This window comes from Micromys minutus (genome assembly GCF_963924665.1).
Source record: "Micromys minutus genome assembly, chromosome: 6".
Lineage (NCBI taxonomy): Eukaryota > Metazoa > Chordata > Mammalia > Rodentia > Muridae > Micromys > Micromys minutus.
The window spans coordinates 65,192,581-65,215,143 of NC_137975.1; the positions used below are offsets into that span (position 1 = coordinate 65,192,581).

Below are 22,563 nucleotides of genomic sequence, written 5' to 3' on the forward strand. Positions count from 1 at the left end.
TTTCATGTGTGATCTGAGGGCATTCTACAAAGTGCTCCGATCCTGCAGGAATGACATGTCAGATACAGAACCAGTACTTCTCTTGCTTACCATCTATACAAGGTTAATAAAGGTGCCCTTCAGATTGGACTTCGTGGCACATACTTTTAATCCTAGCACTCAAAAAGTAGAGACAGAAGGATTGCTAGTTTGAGGTGACCCCTGGCTATATAGAGAGACTGTCTTAATATACCATTTCAGGAAAAATAAATAAATAAAAACAGCCAGGCATGGTAATCTTTAATTCTCAACACTCAGGAGGCAGAGGCAGGTGTACCCCTGGGAGTTTGAGGCTATTTTTTACCCAGAAATTAATCTTTCTACCCCATCCCTAGAAAAAAAGAGTTTTTTGGAAAACTACCTAAGTGCCGAGAAAACTAACCATTCTTTGACCTAACAAGCTTCCTGGCGTAAATATCACGATCCACTCAGAATAAGCACGTTAAATACATCCTAACAACTACATCCTTATGACTTACCAGATAGTAACATATGCCCTTCAAAAACACTAGCAGGGGGAACTCTCGGCTTACAGTTTTTCACAGCTTCTGCAATTTCCCTAAATTAAAGGAGAAAACACCATACTCATTCAGTTAGAGTAGCATAAACCTAATTAAGCTAATTTCCAGCTATAAAATTAATTCTGCATCACTACATCCATGTACACAATGATATGCCTATGTAAACGTACAGCAGGTTACGTCCGCCAGCTTTCTCAGCCACAGAACGCTCATCATCGCTGACTGTGCCTTCAGAGGCTGAGCCTAGAGCTCCGTGAGGTCTGCACAGATGCCAACTGCAAACCTCTTCTCCCTTCCCCAGCCCACAGATCGTCTTTACACAGCCACACTCAGAATGTGGCCACTGCTACCTAAGAAACAACTTCAAAAAGAAGTCTGCAGCTCTGAGAAACAGGAGAAGAGGGTGTGGGGGTTGGGAGGAATAGCTGCAGTAGGCACAAAGCAGGAAAGGTGCAGACAAATACAATCGCCCCCTCCTCAAAATCCACTTCAGTTATCTGTTCTCTGTGACACTGTCACCTTTGATGAATCGTGTGTCTGATAGGCCATAAAATACAGCTTCTGTTGATCGGGAACTGCAGGTACTGCTCACTCTCCTGCCCCCAAATCAGTATGTGGATGACTAAGTAAGAGCAGGAGGTAAATAAAAGGGAATAGAGATCAACATGCAAACACACAAGCTAGAACATCTCGTTTTAAAGAGATAATGACCTAAAAAATGAAGGGTCGGTTTGTGATCCAAAGATAAAATACTTCAACTATAAAAGATGCAACCCAGAGACATTGCAGATGTGGCTGTATCTCTCCCTTGTCCACACCCTTCTCCCCCCGCCCCCCCCCCACCAACTGTAGTAAGAGACCGGGCCCTTGGAATCATGAGAGCAGGAAGCTGTTCCTGCTCACCTGGGCAGCACCAGAGCCCAGCCAGCCCTGAGGGCAAGAGCACAGGAGAGCTGGTTCAAGTAGCAGCACCAAAAAGACAAATATATAGTAACCCTATAGTTACGAAGAATCTCATAGAAGCCAAGTGCGTGGAGGCACTCACTTTAATACCAGCGCTCAGAAGGCAGAGGCACTCAGATCTCTGAGTTCCAAGCCAGCCTGTCTGCATAGGAAGTTCCAGCCAAAGGTTTTTCAGAGAAGTAAACAAAAACAGAAGAAAAAAAGTATTTGGTAATTCAGCTGTATTATGTGTGCAAACATAAAACAGTGAGGGCTGACTAAAAGTACAATCACTGTCTGTCTACTCTAGGAAAAAAGGCAGAGTCCTAAACTACACACGTGCAAAGGAGAAACATTAAGGACCAGACGTAATCCCGGAACTTGGAAGGCTGAGTCAGCAGCACTCAGGAGGCCAGCGTAGGCTATACGCAGTGAGGACCGGTAGGAGCTACAAGATCCTGCCTCAGTGGGCACATAAGGGAGGAGTACAAAGTAAATCAAAATTATATACATGTGAAACCCCCCTAAAAACAGCCAGTAAGTAAAACCAAACAAATGTTAAAGCAAAAAGAAAAAAGGAAAGATAAGTAACCATTACCTGATATGATCAGGTGTTGAACCACAGCATCCACCAACTATATTCACCAAGCCATCCATGGCAAAGTCCTGTGCTTAGGAAAAGCAAGTTCATCTGAATTCTAAACTTACCAAAGCAAACTCAACAGAGGAGCATTTACTTTCTACATTTACTGAATAACTAAGAACACACTAAAGAGGGATAAACATTATTTACTTTAGATACCAAAAAAAGTCCCTAGATAAAAGATACACATGAGAAATAATTCAGATACTAGGAGACCTTTTATGCTGTCTGAAACACAGTAGAAATCTTATCTTCCTGTATAAAGAAATAAAACAATTTTTTACCCATATGCTGGACAGAATGGATGTGAAATGGACAATGCATTTTCAAATAACATGAGTATCAGTTTTCTAATTCATTTTAATTTTTTTAAGATAAAAGAAGGGCCAGGTGGTTGCTGCATACACCTTTAATCCCAACAAGCAGGTGGTTGGTTCGAAGCCAGCCTGGTCATACAGCAAGTTCCAGGAAAGCCAGGGCTACATAGAGAAACCATATCTCAAAACCCAAAAACATTAAAAAAGAAAGGGGGGGAGAAACAGAGAAAAAGAAAGTCCTCTGTCCCATTAAGCCATGTTTTAAGTGCTCCGACAAACACATGGGATAAGGCACCAGACTGATCAGCAGGATCTGGAGTAACCAGAGGTCAATGAAGGGGCTAAGAAATCAGAGTACCAAGATTATCTACTTAAGATAATTGAAATTATTATCTCAGTACTCCAGAGTCTAAGGCAGAAGAATTACGAGTTCAAATACAGTCTGCAGAAAACCCCCTCTCAATTGAAACAAACAAAATGAATCTTAAAATCCTAGGAACTGACTGAGAAACAGTCTAGGAAAAAACAGAGTCAGCATAAAGACCTGAATGCACCAAGCAACAGCAGTACATAACACAGTCTCATGAGTCAAAAGCCAAGTACATCCAAGAGAAGGATTTGCAGGTAACAACAGGCAGCCACATGGACAACTAGCTCATGCAGCAGCTTGAAGTGAATGAGAGAGGGCGTCATTATTTGGTAGGGCTGTAGAGAGGAGTCTTGTCCCATTTAGCTTGGAGAAGACGTCACTGGAAATTTCTCAACAGCTACCACTGTCAATCAATAAGTAAGCGGGCAGCTAAGCCTCCCTTATGCTTCCATTGCCTTATTTCAGAGTACCTAAACTTTACTTTGTTATTTATATACTACATATTGAAGGAAAATTCTGCTTCTTAATATGCTAAATCTCAATTTCATCTTCCATCAGACATGGTGGCACATGCGTGCATAATCCCAACTATTCTAGAGGCTAAGGCATAAGAATAGCAAATTTAAGAGCAGCTTAGGCAAGACAAGCAAGATTGCAAAGGTAATTAGTTTAGTAATTCAAATAATACAGTAACTATCTGTGTCTTCAAAACAGACATGAAAAAAATCCCTGACCTTCAGGTGCATGGCCATCATTGATGGTGTTTCATCATAGTCACCGAAAGTATTGGGAAGACCTGAGAAAGAACATCAACCTTTATTCAAAACTCTCTTAACAAGTGCTTTACAATTTATAAAATTCTATATTGGTAGTAAAACGATAATTTCTTGCAAAAGTAACACAGTATTTATATATCAGAAATAGTATAGCAAAATAAAATCTGGAGAACATTTACTTTGCTTTTGCATTAAACAGAAATGTGTCCCGTGTGACACAGAAGCCCCAGTCTCCGCCTCCAACCTCCTTACAAGGTAACTGTTTCTTTTTATAAACTGTGTGGAAAACGCCCTGTATACACTCCCACAGCCTTTGAACTGATGAACATTTGACATGCAAAGCAATGAGAAACAAGTCTTCCTTCAAATTAGGCAAGTATTTCAACTGTGTTTCGGGCACAGAAGGTTACATAGCATCTGAACTGTCTCCCGTGTGCAACTTTAACCTATTGCTTGTGACATCTCTGTATCTAAAGTAAATATTCCCCTCTTTAGTATACCTTTATACATTATCCCCTTTCTAGTTTCCTGTTGGATTCATGCTCTGCCACTAAGTACTAAAGGAGAATAAAATATATTATGCATGTTTAATGTTTATTTATTTATTGTATATGAGTATTTGTTCAGATTCATGCCTGTGCACCACCTGTGTGCCTGGTGCCCAGAGGTCAGAAGAGATGGTTGTGAGACAACATGTAGTTGCTGGGTATTGAACTCAGGTCCTCTGCAAGAACAAATTCTTTTAACCACCAAAACATTTCTCAGACCCTTATTATGCATTAAAACACATTCATGAGGCTAGTTAGATGTCTCAGCAAGTAAAAGCACTTGTTGCACAAACCTGATGATCTGAGTTCAAGTCTCGAAACCCACGATGGAAGGAGAACCAATTCCCGAAAGGCATCCCCTGACCTCCATATGTATTCTATGATGCACAAGCAATTGCACTCACGCATACTGATCATATACACAGACACTAATAACACTGTTTAAATTTTGTAATGTATACATATGAAAAAATATAAAAAATTATTTTAGCTCTAAGCAGCTAAACAGTGCTCAAAACATTCCCTGGAAAATCCAGCAAGCTCTGTCCAAATTATCAATATTTACTGGAAAGTTTGAGATCTATAAATACCTTTGAAATTTTTATGTGCCATTCATTAATTAGAAATCTTAGCCTTCAGACCATAACAACACATACTATTACCCATAGTTTTTCTGCTAATAAAATGAAACAGGAAAGAGATCCTTCTTATTTTGGCTTCTCTGGCTACATCCACATGACAAAACTCGTTAGCAACATGACTAGGCTAATTCCCTGAAGTTACACCCTATTTTGAAACTTCAAGTTGTGCAAAACTGTTCTTTTAGGTCTACGTAGACTGATATATACCCAAATACATTTTTTTCTCCCAGAATTCATGTTGAGTCTCAAACACATACACTTGAGTACCCCCTACCTCTCTCTTTCCCTCTCCCTCCCGCCCCTATACGCTTGCACACAGACACACACATAGCCCCACAATGCAAATTCTTCAAATCAAAAATCTGTCACCCCATTTACCATGCCGTCACTATAAAGTTCTTCATGTGCAACCTGATACTTAAACACACCTGCATTTGGGTAACAGAGGACATAGGCTGTGGTACATTTCCCAATTGTTTCAATGAAAGGCCTCATTTCAGCTGCACCCAGAGCACAATTTAATCCAATGCTGGAAAACAAGAAGAAGATGTTAGAATTGTCAGGCAAACATACTGCCCAAAAGGTATCAACATTACACTGGCTTGAAGCCCTTAAAGTCTGACAGACTGAAGGAAATCCAGTCACCGTGGAAATGGCACAGTGGAAACACAGAAGTCTCCTCCGGGGACGCACTAAGTAGCCTGCGGTAAAAGTGCCCAAAAAGAAAGAGTCACTCACCACAGAGGGTCTGAATGAGACACACTGATGACAAAAGCCTCTCCTGTCTGGCCAGAAAGAGTCCGTCCACTTTTATCAACAATGGTCCCAGAAATCTGAGTTAACAATGGAGACAAAGCAATGAAGACTCTGGTGAGAAATACGGGCACAAAGACAAAGTGTGACAAACAAATGCCAGCTCTCTGCTTTCATGAGGATGAGGACTGTGGAAGTCACACTCGGCAGCACGTGTGCTGCTAAGTGTCAGGATGGAGCTGTGCCAAGTGACTGGGGAGGAGGACAGAGAAAGGCAGAGTCAGAGGCAAGAAAACCCACAAGCAGCCTAAGAAGTCACACAGCCCTAACACAGCCTGTTCTTCCTCAACCACTTCTCCCCAAAGGGAAGCTGGCTATTGAGAGGAGGGAGGTGAACAGAGGGGTGGCTTCTAAAAGATGACATCATTCTACTATCCCAGGGAGGGGGAGAAAAACAGACAATGAAAACCTGAATTGTAAAGAATTTACTTTTTAAAGAGAGCAAGAGGTTATCATGCACACTTTTAAGAACTTACAAAGATAGGCCGGGGAGGAGCATAATTCTCTTCAAAGAGTTTCTGGAGTGCAAACAAGGCTGCCTGTTAAGGAAAAAAAATAATAATATCTTTATTTCTGAGAAAGATACAAGGCCAATGTAACTGCTTGATCAGAATAATCCTTTCCCAAGACCTCTTTAGGTAGGATACACTCAAAGCTGAGGAAAGGAAATCCCCCCCCTAAATATGTAACACTGCACATTAACAAGTACTCACTTCAGGAAAGAGCTTAGTACTGGAGCCTCTGCCTAGCAAGATGGACAAGGACCTAGGTTCAACCCCCTATTTAAAAAAAAAAAAACCTGAGTTCACCTAACAAGCTAATTATTTACTTTGAAGAACTAAAGAGCTAACTTTTCTTTCTTTACCCTTCAATCAAATAAACATATATTAATAAGAATGCCCTGCCTAGTCTGTCAGCCTTTTGTACACATCAACGGTAGGCCTATGAACCAAAGACATGCATCACTAGAAACACCATCATGAGCTTGGGCTGTAAAACCACTTTACTCTCCATTTTTTCCCTTAACTTACTTTGGCATTGGCTGTATCAAAAATTGTTTCAATGAGTAGGATGTCAACCCCGCCATCCAGCAGTCCCTTGGCCTGCTCCTGGTATGCTTCAACAAGCTCATCAAATGCTGGAAAAAAAACAAGTCACAGCCAGCAAGTCAGAAACCCACACCTTCTGAACGACACCAGGGTGTACCTTGCTCAAGTCTGGCACTTGTGAATTAATGATGGTTAAGACGTACTGTTTGAGGATAACACCCCATACACCAAATACACCAAATGCAGCAGCAGATGAGCAGCAAGGCTCTCCTCAACCGCTGCCACCAGCCTTGCCTTCTCACACATGAGCTGGCAGTGACTTACTGAAGTATGTTCTTTATTCTCCACATCTTTAAAATCAATATACCATTCTTCCCATACATCATCTTATCCCATTCATAGATAAATCTAAGAAACAGGACTTAAGGGCTGGAGAGATGGCTCAGTGGTTAGAGGACCAGAGTTCTATCCCCAGCACCCACAACAGACAGCTTACAACTACCTATAACTCAAGTTCCGGGTGACTCAATGCTGCATCTGAGTTTGCACAAAGACACACACCAAATAAAAACACAATACAACAGAGCAAGTGACATCTGGATACATCACAGATAACTCTCTAACAAAGTTATGAACCCATGAATTTCAAGAAGAGGCCTCTCCAGAAGACAATCTTTGACTCAACCAACAGTGTTCAGTAACAACTAAGTGTACTTTGTTTCAAATGCCCTGTGGTGTCTAGCTACTTAATAGAGTCACCTATATAACACCTTTATTTTTCTATGTATTTAAACCTGACTTATACAGTTTGGAGACAAGCTCCCCACTGTCACATGCAGTTCAGAGAACATAGACCACACATCAGCCTGGGAAGAGCCACTCTTAGTAAAGAGGCACAGTAGTACAGCAGGAACAATTTTGTAAACGAAATCCCAAAAGCTGTACCTGCCGAAATTTGTCACCTGAATTTGTCACCTACACAAAACCCATTACCACGAGTGGTATAATTAGTTCTAGGACTTTAAATCCTTTCTATGCAGTGTTAATGCTCACAGATTGACCTAAACTCCTAATTTTAGCCAAGTCTTAACAAAGAGAGTTTATATATGGTAATTTATCTTGCTAAGGCTAGTTTGTTTAGATAAAGTGAAAAGTGGTATGAACTGGCCTGGTGGCTCATCTGTAATGCCCTCACTCGAAAGGCTGACACGAAAAGTCTGCCACAAAGCTGAGGACAGCACGGACCAGTCAGAGTTCTAGGCCACCGAGCCTCAACTACTGTGTCAGAGCCTGTCTCAAAAGATTTAAAAAAAAAAAAAATTACAAAAAGTTAAAGGACAGGAAGAGAGAAACAATGTAGCAGTTATTTTATAGTAGACCAAGCTGACAACCAATCTGTTTCCTTTCAAGGACTATTTCAGTTAGTTTTATAGGAAGCACTGACACGTTGTCAAAAACAGCAGCCAGACTATGAGCACTGCAGAGAGAGACCAGCAGCCTGTGAGCACTGCAGAGAAAGACCAGCAGCCTGTGAGCACTGACGGCACTACTGTAAGCCCTTGACACGGGTACAGTCACACATTTCTGGGGCCTCACTTTGTACACGACTGAAGCACCTCCCCAAGGTCTGTGGTTGTACGTGAATACTCACTGATGTTCCTATAATCCGGCCTTTCCACAGATGGGGAGACAGAAAGTGTCTTATTAGTCGGACCCAGAGCTCCAGCCACAAACCTCTTGACTCCTTTGGGAAAAGAGAAAAAAAAGTGTGAAGTCACTCAGCCTTTTGCTATGAACCCACAGACTTTAGGATCAAGCGCAGTAAGACTCGCCTATAATCTCAGTACTCAGAAGCAGGAAGACTGTGGCTGAGGCTGAACTGGACTTCCTAGTGAGACTCAATCTCAAAAACACAAAACGGACTATGACTGTGACTTAGTGGTAGGGTATTGCCTAGCACACATGAGGAATTCAACACCCCCATAAAGAAAAAAGAAGGGGGTGGGAGAGACTTTCCCTTGAATACAAGGCTATAAAACCCCGTAAGTCAGGAACCTAAAACGTCCTAAAAGCCTAATGTTTAAGAATTCATTTGAAACAAAACTTGTATTGAACTAATAAAAGGCTACTTTACTTTACGTCACTGAGATAAGTGACAAATTATCTTAGCATACTTGTCAAAACACAATAAAAGGGACATATAAATATTACTGCCGTAACAGTTCAAAAGACCAAGTATTGTGCATACAACTTCTGTGAAGACTGTGTGCTGGCATGCTTTCCTCCCCATTCCTAAGGAAAACTCCAGGTCCTGAATGTAACGAGGTGCCTCACATCAGAACATGTGAACGGCTTCACAGCACTGTAATGCGGGCCTTCACTCAAGTAAGCACTAATCCCAATTAACGCTTACGAGGCCCGAAATGCTAATGTGAAGCAGAATGAATGCCACCCGTGTACACTTTAAAAAACACCTTGCCTCTACATCAGAGTGAGCTCGTTTCTATAGCAGTCTGGGAGGTCCTCTAGGTCAGAGTGAGCTCGTTTCTATAGCTCCTGCGCACATCAGAACAAAGCCGGGGTCCTATAACTCATGGCCTGATAACTTCAGTGACATAGTAACACAGGAAAGGACTGCCAACTGGCAGGTTATCTACCCTGACTGAGCACGGCTGCACACATTTGATTCTAGCACTTGGGAGGCAGAGGCCGGAGGGTCAACAGTTCAAGGTTCCCTCTGCAACACTTGCTGAGATCTACCCTGGGCTCTAAGACAACTTTTTTTAAAAAAGAAGAAAAAAAAAGAAATTATTTTGTAGCCTGTAAAAAGGATACAGGCCCAAATGTTCTTACTCTTCCCCGGTGCTGAATAACGGCGTTGACAGGTGTAAGGAAAATGTACTTATCCTGGGTGCTTGGACTGGTTCAAAAGCCCACGGCCACCTCTCGATTGGGGTACTAGGCTCTGCAGCTCCATGAACGTAAGACATCTCTTGGGAACAGATTTCCCTGTAAGTTGCTTTGGTCTTCATTAATATGCTGCCAGTAACGTCCTAACAATGTCTTCACATCTCTGCTACTGACAATAACTTTATATCTATTCCTTCTACTGCTTTCCGGTCTCAGAGCCTCCCACCAGCCCAGGTGTTGTGGTGGCAGCAAGCCAGGAGGTTATTTCAGGAACCACTCTCCAAGTCCCAGCAAGGCTGATCTAATGCTGCATCCTCATCGGTCAGGAAGAGCGACCAGGTCACCGGCAGACGACACGGGAAAATGCTCAAAGGCAATCACTGCCTCAGTAAGCCGAGCATGGGGAAGAGGACAGCTTTAGAGGGATAAGACCAAATACTCTAATAACCAAATTCAAATCAGCCAGCTGCTATGTAATGACCCAATGATGTCAAAGGGGAAATTTTATTCCAGTTTTAAGTACACAGAACATCATGAGCCTATCTACCAAGTCAGGCTCTGAGCATCAGGGTAAAAGAGTAAATCCTGAACTGAAGGCCCATGGCGACAGTGTCACATCACAGAGACACTGAATGGTTCATTAGGATACTACAGAGAAGTATCCTGCAAACAAGCAAACTATCTGCTTCCAGGCCAAACATCATGTAAAAGAAACCTGCACATCAGAGTTGAGGACAATAAAAGGACGTGTGTGTTCGTGTGTGTGTGTGTGTGTGTGTGTGTGTGTGTGTGTGTGTGTGTGTAACAAAGAAAGAAGAATGTCCCTTACCTGTCTGCAGAGTTATCTCCTCAGCGGCTTTTCTGGCCACATCTGCAGAGCACTTGTTCATCCGGTAGGCCTAACATATCAACCACTGGTTAGTCTGCCCTGCTTTTCCTCCATCCGGTACGGGATCTGTAACTAGCTAACTCTTATTTGAACTCACCACGGAGGCCTGAGTGAAACTCTGTAAGGCTGATATCTAGACACCCAGTAGGTCAAATATTCTACAGATTAATAAAATACACTAACCCAGGTGCAGTAGCCTATAATCCTAGCACTGCAGAAGCTGAGACTGAATTCAAATCCTGCCCAGGCTATAAAAGAAGAGCCTGTCTCCAAAGAGAGAGAAAGAAAAAGAGGGAGGAAGTATTCTAATGGGAAAACGCCAACATCTATGGCAGGAAACCTAAGATCTAAGGCTGTCTCAGCCACTGCGGAACCAGCTGGCAGCTCCCACAGCAACTGCCTGGCCCCGAGTTTCTTGCTGGACAACGGTGGGAAGAAGCAATTCTGAAACAACTTAAAATTTTTGCTGGGTGGTGGTGGTGCATGCCTTTAATCCCAGTACCAGAGAGACAGAGGCAGGTAGATTTCTGAGTTTGAGGTCAGCTTGGTTTACAGAGCAAGTTCCAGAGCAGCCAGAGCTACACAGGGAAACCCAGCCTTGGAGAGACTGACCAGTTAAAAGCACTTGATGCTCTTCCGAGGACCAGAGTTCAATTCCCAGCACCCACATGGTAGCTTTCGATCACCTGTTAACTGAGTTCCAGGAGAACTGATACTCTCTTCTGGCTTCCACGGGCAGCAAGCACAGATCATGAGTGCACAGACATTATGCAAGCAAACCACTCAGACATATAAAAATCAATCATTTTTTTCATCTGAGTAAGGGTCATGGACTTCTCTCTGGGGAAAAGCAAGCAAGTAGGTACATATATGTAAAGCAGTTTACAAGTAAAAGGGCCCTTCAGAAGCTGTCTACACCTCTGGCAAGTGCTCCTAGATGTGTGATCTGTATCAACTCCTTGGCTCATCAAATTACGCAATCAGCAAACCAAGATATCCTAAACAAGGCTCGGTACACTGTGGCTCCTGACTGACCACTTCTACGCCGTAACAGCCGCAGCCATTTACTTAATGTCACCTCCCAGTCAGTAATGTTGCCTTTACGAAAGAACACACTGTTATGTGACTCTTCTTTGCAAAATGAACGGACTACTACCCTCATAAGCACCATGATTCCTGATAACTGGGATTAGACTGACTGCCACTTTGGGGGGGGGAAGGGGTTGTCACTACCAATCTGCAACGCATATTGGACATGAAAGTCTTACCAAGTGTTCAAGGCCATAGTCAGCCTGGGCGATGCTAGTGCTGCTGAAAGTGTTTGTTTCGATGACATCTGCTCCAGCCAGCAAGTATTCCTGCAGTAAAGGACAGTAAGTCAGCTGTCCTGAATTTAGAGTCCCGGGCCCCAATAACAAACACGCCCTACTGTGTTTGTCACCAACAACCAACCACATTTCAACCAACATTTAAAACAATACACCGGCTACGCAGCGGGGCTTGCCGTCCTCTTGCCGCCATCTTGGTGCCTGTGGAAGCCTGCTGGGAACAGGACTTCTAAAACACGCAAGTGTGTCTGGAAGGCTGAGGTGCAAGGCTACAAGCGAGGTCTCCAGAACCACAGAACCAAAGAGAACACACGGCTCTACTTAAAATTGAAGGTGTTTATACCTGAGATGAAACTGAGTTCTACTTAGGCAAGAGATGTGCATATGTGTACAAAGCAAAAAACAATACGGTGACTCCTGGAGGCAAACCAAACAAGAGTGATCTTGGGAAATGTAACTTAGGTCCATGGAAACAGTGGTATGGCTCATGCCAAATTCCAAAGCAACCTTCCTGCACAGGCCATTGGACACAGAATCCGTGTGATGCTGTACCCATGCTGGATTTAAATTACTGGAGAGTAAATAAATAGAGATAGATTCGTGCTTTTGTAAACAAAAAAAAAAAAAAAAAAAACAATACATTCTAGATTAGAGATGCAGGCAGGTACAAGGATTTCACAGAAAGGCAGGTGTTTTGACGCATAAGCACAGACACTTTCAAACACCAGGCTGGCCTTGAACTCAGAGATGCTGCTGACATTAAAGGCTGCACCACCCCACCATGCCCAGCTTGTTGTTGCCACTTTTAAGGGTGAAAATAGAGAAAGAAATATTTCAAGGGGCAGTGTGTGGGTAACAAGAATCCTGTCTATCAAGTTCCTTAAATGTTCTGAGTACCAGCCTCCTCATCCGAGTATTAAAACCATTTTCTGCTTACAGTAAGTCTACATAATATCAGCCAGCACTTCAAGTGCCTGACGCACCCTGAGTGCGCAGCTCTGAACACCAGCTCTGTTCCCTTGACCTCCATACTTTAACAGAACTGATGTGCACTAAGAACTGCACTGTGACTAAGATATCAAAATCTGAGCATGTTATTTTCACATACACACATAAACATACACACACACACACACACACACACACACACACACACACACACACCCCAGATCATTGAGACTTGGTATCCGACCACTCTGCTGTTTAAAACCTGCCTTCCTAGTTTCTGTCTGGATAACATTACCATCTCTATCTGACTCACAACCTGGACTCCTTTGATTTTCTAACAGTCAACAAACTTAGCCTTTCCTAAGCTGATGAATGTTTGCAGAACTAAAAATGAACCCATTTATAATAGCGGTCATCAAGAAGGAGATAACTAATGCAACTTTAGATACTATGTCATATGACGCCAAAAAGGCCACTGTATGTTTCTATGACATGGGGAGGCCAACCAAGCACCAAGGAACAAGGAAACACAATGTGTAAAGCATATTGCTATTGTCTGAGTGAAAAATGTACTTAGATTCATATTTAAAGGCTTGGTCCCAACTGGTAGCACTTTTCAGGAGGTTGTAGAAGCCTTGGGATGTGGGCCAAGCTGGAGGAAGGAATCTCCCTCTGCTCTCTAATGAGCACAAGGTAACAGGATCAATGCCATATAAACAAGCAACTGTTATTCCTTTCTCTCTCTCACACAATAAACTGTACCTTCTCTGTGAGCCAAAATAACCTCTTTTTATTCCTGTCAACTATCTTAGCAGAGATGACAGAAGTAACTTATACATACAACCATTAAATTTAAAGCATACATATTCTACTCACTTATATGAAGATATAAAGGTGCAATAAAAAAAAAAAAAAAAAAAAAAAAAACTTAGTGGTTCTAATTCCCACACTTGGGAGGCAGAGACAGAAGATGTCTGTGAGGTTGAGGCCAGCTTGGTCTACAGAGCAAGTTCCAGGACAGCCAGTGCTACAGAGAAACACTGCCTCAGAGGGGGAAAAAAGGAAGATAAGCACCAACCAACAGTGGTTATCTGAGAAGGATAGCAATTTATAGCAATAGTCAAACAGAATTTTTTTTAAAAAAAGCAAAGAAATGGGGGCTAGAGAAACGGTTCTAAGAGCTGGCTGTTCTTCCAAAGGACACAGCTTTATTCCCAGCATTCACATGGCAGCTCACAACCACACGTGACTGTAGTTCCAGAGGACAGTATAGACATACATGGAATCAAAAATCATACATTTCAAATATATATTTTTATAAAATATAATGTATACATATATACTTATATAATTTGGTTCATATATATAATTATTTATTTAATGTATTAATTTATATATGGGGTAGGTGTGTGTGTTAAAAAAAAACTGAAAACAAATTTAACATATGAAGCTTGGCAGAGAGACATAACACACTTTAGCATCTCCCACTAGAAGAAACAGATCTGCTTTCTTTTGCCTGCACCCTACCATACAATGGGAAGAAAGGCCCACGATAAACAAAAGAGGGCCCTCAGCAAACGCCAGATTCCTGGCATCTCAATGATGCACTTTCCCACTGCTATGAGTCATAAGAAATAAGTGCTGGGGCCTGAAGAAAGAGCTCAATAGGTAGATTACTGGGCATCTTCCAGGAGACCCAGGTTTGACCCCCAATACCCACGCAACCATTTGAAATGCATGGGTGTTGACTACATGTATGTGCAGCACGTGACTACATGTACGTGCAGCACGTGACTACATGTATGTGCAGCACGTGACTACATGTATATGCAGCATGTGACTACATGTATGCGCAGCATGTATGTGCCTGGTACCCAGGGAAGCCAGAGCAGGTGACAGACCCTTTAGATATAAATAAACAACATGATGCACATGCTTACATACAGTCAAAACACACACCCATAGATGGACAGACGGACAGACGGACAGACAGACAGAAATATTGTTTGAGCCACCCAATCTGAGAATTTCTATAGCAGCACAAACTAAGACTCACCCAGTATTTCTTTATGAGATATTAATAGGCAAACATGGAACTTCTAATTTGTTCTACAATTTATGGTTTTTCAACAAAAGTTTAAATGCTAAAAACGCAAAAAAACAAACACTAAACAAAACAACTGTCTTTATCATCGGCTTATCCCACCTGTCGAACACAATGTGAAACTTTTACTTAATGTTTAAATCAATCGCCAGCTTTTCAAATATATCATGTCCTTTTTCCATCTCTCTAGAGAAAAGACCACGACAGCCTGAGACTGACACATGGAACAACCTGACGAATGTTTAAGAGCCTGGAAATAACTCACCTTGTGAATCTGGTAAATAATGTCAGGCTGAGTTATACTTAAGATGTCATTGTTGCCTTTCAGTGGCCTGGTGTGACCTTTGAACTCTTGACCTTGGAAATGCTCCTCACTTAGTTTGTACCGCTGGATCATGGTCCCCATCCCACCGTCCAGCACCATGATCCTCTTCCGAAGAATGGCTTCAATCTCATCTTGCAGGGTTTTCTTCATCTCTCCTTGAAAGAAAGAAACTGACTTTAAAGACTCAAAGAAGCTATGTGGGGCATGTAGGTAAGGGGTAGACAGTGATCTCCAGCACCACAAGAGGAAGAAGAAAGGCAGAACCCATAACTCACAACACAGAGTAAGTAAAGCTCATAAAAGATGTAACGAGAAAGTGTTGGAAAACTGCTGCCAAAAACGCTGATACTCACATCTCTATACAATAAAATGTCTTACATATCACAAAGCACGGATGAAGCCCCAAACAAGGGTGAAGTAGGCTTAGCTGGTCCTGTTTCAGAGTTCAGAAAAAGTCAACAATTGTTTAAGGGGCATAAGCCTAGGCCAGGTTGCAGAACTCTTCAGGACGATCTGTGTTAATTCTATAAAATCACAGTTGACAAACTCTGATAATTTCAACCTCACCTTCAAGTGTTAGCTCAACCGCCACTCAATTCACCTACTGCCAGAATCAGTAACAGGCAGAGATCATGGGGATTTCCTCACTCGCCTCTGCTGTCTGTGCAATAATACCCTCTAGAAGAAAATACACAAAGAATGGGAGGAGTCTACAGAGCAAGTAAATTATGCATAGCAAACACAAATGGATTAAAAGAGTACACGTAATAAATGAGTGGGAACTGAAGACAAAACTCTGCAACTTAGGACCTTGAAAATGTTTTGCTAGCTGGGCATGGTGCTACATCCCAGTAATTCCAGCACTGTCTGAGCAGGGGGATCAGGACTTCAAGGCTATTCTTGTCTACACAGTGAGTTCAGCCTTGGCTACAGGAGACCCTGTCTCAAAACAACAAAATATGATTCTATATCATCCATATGCTTATTGTCTTAAAGGGTAATGTACAGGGCTGGAGAGATGGCTCGGTGGTTAAAAGCACTTACTGCTCTTCCAGAAATCCTGAGTTCAAATCCCAGCAACCACATGGTGGCTCACACCCATCTATAATGGGATCTAGTATCCTCTCTGGTGTGTCTGAAGACAGCTACAGTGTACTTATATACATTAAATAAGTAATACTTTTTTTCAAAAAAGAGTAATGTACAAGTTATCATAAGAGGCCACTGAGTCTTCTAATAGGAGGCTATCTCTTACAGGTCTAATTATCATGAGACCAGCATTCCTAATTACCATCAAAACCTTCTCTTAAATGTAAATCCCCTTGGGCCAAGAAAAGGCTCAGTAGGAGTCTCCTTCATGGTAGGAGGAAAGAATAAGTCTCCTGAGGCTTTAACCAAAGGTGCAAACCAACATACCTGAACCACCCCTCAAACAAATAAAAAAATTTAAAAAACCAAGTCCTCCTAATAATTGTCATTTCCCTTAACAGAGTGTGGGCATTCACTGAAACTTTATTCTTCTGTAAAGAACGCAGAAGTTTGTGTTCAGTTCATTAGGTCTAGAATATCCTGCGCGTTTTACAACTTCTAGCGGGTTCTATGTCTGATCTTAGCCAAAAATTAGGGAAGTGATGACTACTCTGGGTAGAACGGGTTCTTTGACACATCTGTTCCGGTGAATAAAGAAAACATTGTTTCATAGTAACTCCCAGTAGATGATTAGACATAGCTTTACGTTTAATATCTGTACATGTAAGTGCTATATGGAAAAGAGCTCCAAGAACTGTCCTATGAATAAGCCCACAGAGTAGTATCACAGTGTAGTTTCCCCACACTGTATTATCACAGTGTAGTTTCCCCACACTGTATTATCACAGTGTAGTTTCCCCACACTGTATTATCACAGTGTAGTTTCCCCACACTGTATTATCACAGTGTAGTTTCCCCACACTGTATTATCACAGTGTAGTTTCCCCACACTGTATTATCACAGTGTAGTTTCCCCACACTGTATTATCACAGTGTAGTTTCCCCAAACTGTATTATCACAGTGTAGTTTCCCCACACTGTATTATCACAGTGTAGTTTCCCCACACTGTATTATCACAGTGCAGTTTCCCCACACTGTATTATCACAGTGTAGTTTCCCCACACTGTATTATCACAGTGTAGTTTCCCCAGTTTGAGTAGATGCTAAAGAATTGCAGGACTGGGTGTTGGCTGTTTTAGGTTTTGGTTTTTGTTTGTTTGTTTGTTTTCCTTCCTTTTCTTGACGTGGCACCATTTGTAGTCACAACAAATATTCCAAAGGATAAACGGATGTAAGACTAACTGGTTATAGCACCCATCGGATGCTCAAGGGAACAGAAAGTCAGGCAGCACCTGAGAACTAAGACTGGGACACAGCTCAGGGTAAAACGGTTGCCTAGCATGAAGGAAGTCTCACAGCAGACTCCATCCCCGGCACTGCAAACAGTGAAAACTGAGCAGCTTGCAGAATAAGAAGACAGAAGACAATCAGGTCCTAATATGTGTGTGTGAGCGGCTCGCTGCAGTGTCAGGACCACAGCTCCTCTGGAGAGAATGCTGGAACACGGTCTGCAGCGGGACTTCCCTTTCACAGGGCAAAATGAGTAAAGTAGAAAACACTTCCCGTTTCTGCACCATGCGCAGACTACTTCAGTGCTCCCTCAGCAGTTTCCCACTTTGGCTGTCCTTGTGGGACACTTCTTCTGTTTGGGAGCCTCTAATCTCCAGTTTGAGCTGATTGGCTACATTTTATAGGCATCTGTTAACATATAATCTCAGTTTTGAAAAATGTGTATTTTCTCACTAATTTTTAAGGCCAGAAGATCTGAGCTGCCATCAATTCCACTGGCTCCTTTTACACTCTCTTCCATGAACCGTTCTTACCTAAGTTCATAAAAACATGCAAGGAAGGAACCAAAAGAAACCGCTGCAGTTGAAACTTCCTGCAAAGGGTCTGAGGCTCTACTCTCCCTGGCCACCTGCTGGGAGGATGGACTTGACGCTTGCTAGGCAAGCATTCCACCACTGAGCTACAGCCACAGCTCAGGACAGGTCCAGCTTTCGCGTCAACCTTGAAGTTCAACAATCTTAGTTCTTCCTTAAGACTTGACAGAATGATAGGAAATAACGAGGAGAGAAACAAAGAAGTTGGGCATCAGTGACTAAGGGTTTGGGGGATGTTAAAATGTGGCTGTAATGCCAACGCATAGGTGAGAGGGGCAGAAATATTTCTAAGCCACCGGTGAGGTGGTAAGGAGCCTAGAACTTGATGTTCAACCATGGAGGAAAGTGGAGAAGAGAGCAGGGCTGGTGCCAATATTCAACCAGTGTCTTTCATGTTCTGCAAAGGGATCATTCACTAGTCAAGCTATTCTAAATTTCAGAGGCTTTCTGCTGACAGCAATAACTATATTCAAAAGAAGAAATTACTCTTCTTTTTCTAAATAGAAAAAAAGAAGCCTGACTCCCTAAAAAACTAAATAACTATAACATACCCCTATGCAAAAGAGCAATCAGGGCTGGAGAGATGGCTCAGTGCTCTTCCAGAGGTTATGAGTTCAATTCCCAGTAACCACATGGTGGCCCACAACAATCTGTAACGAGATCTGATGCCCTCTTCTGGTGTGAAGACAGCTACAGTGTACTTAAGTATTTCTATACAGTGGATAAATCTTTTAAAAAAGAAAAGAAAAAGAGCGATCTTCCTTACAGCAACAGCTATGTGCTGTGGGGCACTGTCCCATTTGTTTCAAGAACAATTCTACCAGCCCTATTTGTTAGATATTCACCTCTTCCTAGGACTACATGCTATGCCATACCATAGTCACCGTTCTGTCTTAAAAATAAACAAACAGGATCTCAGGTAACCCAGGCCGGTCTTGAACTCATTACATAGCAGAGAACAGCCTTGAGCTTAAGACCCTGCTACATCCGTCTAGTTTTATGCAGAACTAGAGGATTAAACCAGGGCTTCCTGCCTGTTGGGCAAACACAACCTTATGTCCTTATGACTAATTCTCTCGTTCCTACGTCTTAACTCACACGTCTTATAGAAATCTCTGCCCAAATCTTTAAGACACTCAAAGCTGAAATTATACTCCCTTTGTGTCTTTTCTCATTGTGGAAGCTGGTGCCACCAATATCAGAACCATTTGCGATTACTAGTCCACCTCCCATCCCCACCCCTGGGTACTAGGAGTCCGGTCAAGCTAACACTAGAGTTTGCAAAAGGGTAGGGAAAATAAAACTAAAAACCCACGTGGTTCAACTTGTCTAGACTGCCTTACCAGCCTCCCAGCGTCTGAACTCTAGCAGACAGCATTCTGTAAATATTTACTGAATATGGTTACATCATGCAGAACTTCGCAGGAGCCCCGCTGGGAGTTGCTGCTAGAAGTTGCAGCGCTAAAGGAACCGGACCGAGTGAGGAAAGAGACCCAGCAAGGGCCGCGTCCCCCGGCCCGACCTCCGGGCTGCATCTCCGAAGGAGAAGCGCCTGAAGAACCGAGGCACCAACAGAACCGCAAGACCTGGATGGAGGCGTTACCGGGTTGCACCAGCGCAGGCGACACGCCGCCAAGCGTCCTCCTCAAGCAGGGAAGGCTTGCTCTCCAAAGAATGCGGCCGCGGGCTGCTCCAGCCAGCGTTTACTGGCCAGACGAACTGACTGACAAGATCCCTGAAGCTCCAGAGCCGACAGACCGGGCCTCCGGGTACTGCGCCTACGCAACGCGCTTCTTACCGAACTCCCAAGCGCAGAGCTCCCCGCTACAGCGCAAGGCCGCAGAGAAAGACTAGCAGGGTAGACGACGTGCAGACCACGAGCTGCCACACCGCAGTTAGCGCTCCGCTCAATCTAGCCTCCGGCAGGGGGCCCGCCCCCTCTCCGGCCTCTAATTGGTCCTCACCAGCTCCTCGACGCTGTGTATAGGCTGTTGGTCGTACCAATCGCCGAAGGCTTTGCTCATGGCCCGATGGGATATGTAGTCCTGAGTACTGGGTCCCTATGGAGACCGGAGCGTCTCTTCTCCGAATTCCGGAAACGCCACACCAAAGGCCGCTCCAGGTTGTAGTCAAGAATTCAGACTACAGGACTACAGTACTGGCTCGCGCCAGTGGTGCAGTATCAAGGGCCAGGAATCTGAAGTCAGCAAATTAATTGTAGCTTCGTTTTCCTGACACTAAATATCTTGTCTCCCTCATCCACAGAAAAGAAAGACTAGAATAAAAGTGACTATTTGTTTATAGGCTTGAAATAGGGATTAAAATAAGAATCCGCGAGTGCACTATGAAAATTCTGAGGTACTGTGGATGCTAATGGCCATATTGATAATAAACATTTATTGAGTGCCTATATGTAAAACGTTGAGATGCACACATGTATAGTACAAGTGGGCCAGTAAGAACTCTACATAAATATTTAAACATGAAAAAAGAAAATAGGACATGTCCCAAAGGACTTGGGATATTTTGAGACAAATAAGTAGCTGGGTATTTTTCTATGAGGGGTAGAGTCAGGAAGGTTTCTGGGTTTTGCTAGCTGCCGGCCTGAATGAAACACTGGTGAGGTATGGGTCCAGAAAACAATCCTAGCTCAAGAAACAAGGTGGATAGTGAGAAAAGATACCGGATGATCTCCTTTGGGCTCTGCAAGCCAGGAGCTCAATCATCTTAGGACACAGACATGCATACACCACACACACACACACACACACACACACTTGGGTCTTAAAGGAAGGGTATGTTCTTTTTGATCAGAGGAAATACACTTAAATAAAACACAACACTTTTTAATATAGAATTTTAGTATATAGTACAATTTGGCTTTGAATTAGCCTCCTGTGTGTCACCAAGACCTGCAAACATTTGTGTGTGTGTGTGTATAGCATTTTATTTTCAGATTTTAAAAACAAGGGATAGTTCAGTAAAGTCAGTTACTGTAGAAGAGATTAAAAGCAAATGTATCTAGAAAAATAAAAATATACATAGAGCCAGGAGTAGTGGTACAGGGGTAGTGGTGTAGGCCCCACACCATACAGAGCCTCCACCAAGCATATCCCTGGCTTCCTTTCCTTTTCATTTTTATAAAACACAAAAGCATTGACCCAGCAGCAGGCCATGGTTTCTGCTAACTATGTCAAATTGACAGACTAGACTTACCTGAGAGAACCTCAGTAGAGAACCTGCCTCCGTGAAAGCCTGCTGTAAGGCATGTTCTACCTTAGTGATTGATGGGAGAGGGCCCACTCATTGTGGGAGGTCCTGGTCATCCTGGGTTCTGTGAGAAAGCAGGCCTAGGGGGAGCAAGCTAGTAAGCAGCACCCCTCCATGGCCTCTACATCAGCTTCTACCTCCAGGTTCCAGTCCTGTTTGAGTTCCTGTCTTGACTTCCTTCAGTGATTATTTATTTTGGGATCTCACTCTAACATAAGACAGCATCAAGTCAGGGTGCTGTTTCTCAGATCTCATTGCTAACGGTGAGAGGAATTAGCAGCTATCAAGTTCTGCTCTTAGTTCGACATTTAAGCTGATTAAGTTTCATGAAAAACAAGTTTCCAGAAGCTGCACCTCTAAACCAAGCCTTCTGGAGGCTGATTAACTCATTAGGACTTGAGTGAAGGTAGAGAGTGGGGAATGTTCCAGAACCTACCACCTACTGACATTTATATTGGACTCTTTTAGTCTTCTAAACAGCCATCCATAGCCAACCTCTATGTCAGACCTAATACCCCAGGATTAGAAGTTAAAATCCTGTAGATTGTTTTGAAGCTGTTAGTATTTTAATGTTAATTCCACTTCCCCAAGAAGAGCTGCCCAGTATGAACTCAAGAGGTGACTACATCTGAACCTTCCCATTTTAATTAGAAAAATAAAGGAGAGTCAGTGACTGGGCAGGGGTAAGGGAGATGGAGAGAGAGGTCAGAGGATGAGGGAGGACAGAAACTCCAAGATGGAGAACCAGAAGGATGAGCTAGATTCAGGTGGGCTTGATTGGCATTAAATACCTATGAACATTAAGGATTTTATAGGTCTAATATCTCATATACAATGGCAGTTTGTATCTCTGTCTATTTGATGTAATCTTGTTGTATAAAGGGTTTGTGGATTGAGAATTAAATACATAAACCTGAATGAAAAGTTATCGGGCTACAGAATTGTGTTCGTGTTGAGTTTTGGGGTAGAGAAACACCCTGAGACGGAGGCAGTCACATGCGGAGCAAAACCATCAGGGAAGGGAGTTGTGCAGACAAAGTTAGACCATGGGGCAGCTCATACCAAGCGACAGGGGTGTGCCCTGCTCTGTACTAGAAGCGGGGCCCGTAGAGTTAGACTGCGGGGCGGATAAAGAGATAAACCCTTTTATAAAATCA

General features: G+C 42.9%; 1 protein-coding gene across 1 annotated transcript in view; it reads right to left on the reverse strand.

Annotated features, from left to right (window-relative positions):
• Window positions 1-20,036, reverse strand: part of MTR (5-methyltetrahydrofolate-homocysteine methyltransferase) — a 67,656-nt gene extending 47,620 nt beyond the window's left edge. Inside the window, exons 1-12 of the mRNA XM_080918300.1 lie at window positions 19,935-20,036; window positions 15,104-15,318; window positions 11,727-11,816; window positions 10,399-10,468; window positions 8,311-8,403; window positions 6,642-6,748; window positions 6,087-6,149; window positions 5,536-5,630; window positions 5,226-5,326; window positions 3,567-3,628; window positions 2,101-2,168; window positions 519-598 (exon numbers count right to left, since the gene is read on the reverse strand). Coding sequence (XP_080774426.1) covers window positions 519-598; window positions 2,101-2,168; window positions 3,567-3,628; window positions 5,226-5,326; window positions 5,536-5,630; window positions 6,087-6,149; window positions 6,642-6,748; window positions 8,311-8,403; window positions 10,399-10,468; window positions 11,727-11,816; window positions 15,104-15,313 — 1,039 coding nt within the window. The 5' untranslated portion in view covers window positions 15,314-15,318; window positions 19,935-20,036. The remainder of the gene's footprint in view (window positions 1-518; window positions 599-2,100; window positions 2,169-3,566; window positions 3,629-5,225; window positions 5,327-5,535; window positions 5,631-6,086; window positions 6,150-6,641; window positions 6,749-8,310; window positions 8,404-10,398; window positions 10,469-11,726; window positions 11,817-15,103; window positions 15,319-19,934) is intronic.
• Window positions 20,037-22,563: the final 2,527 nt, after the last annotated feature.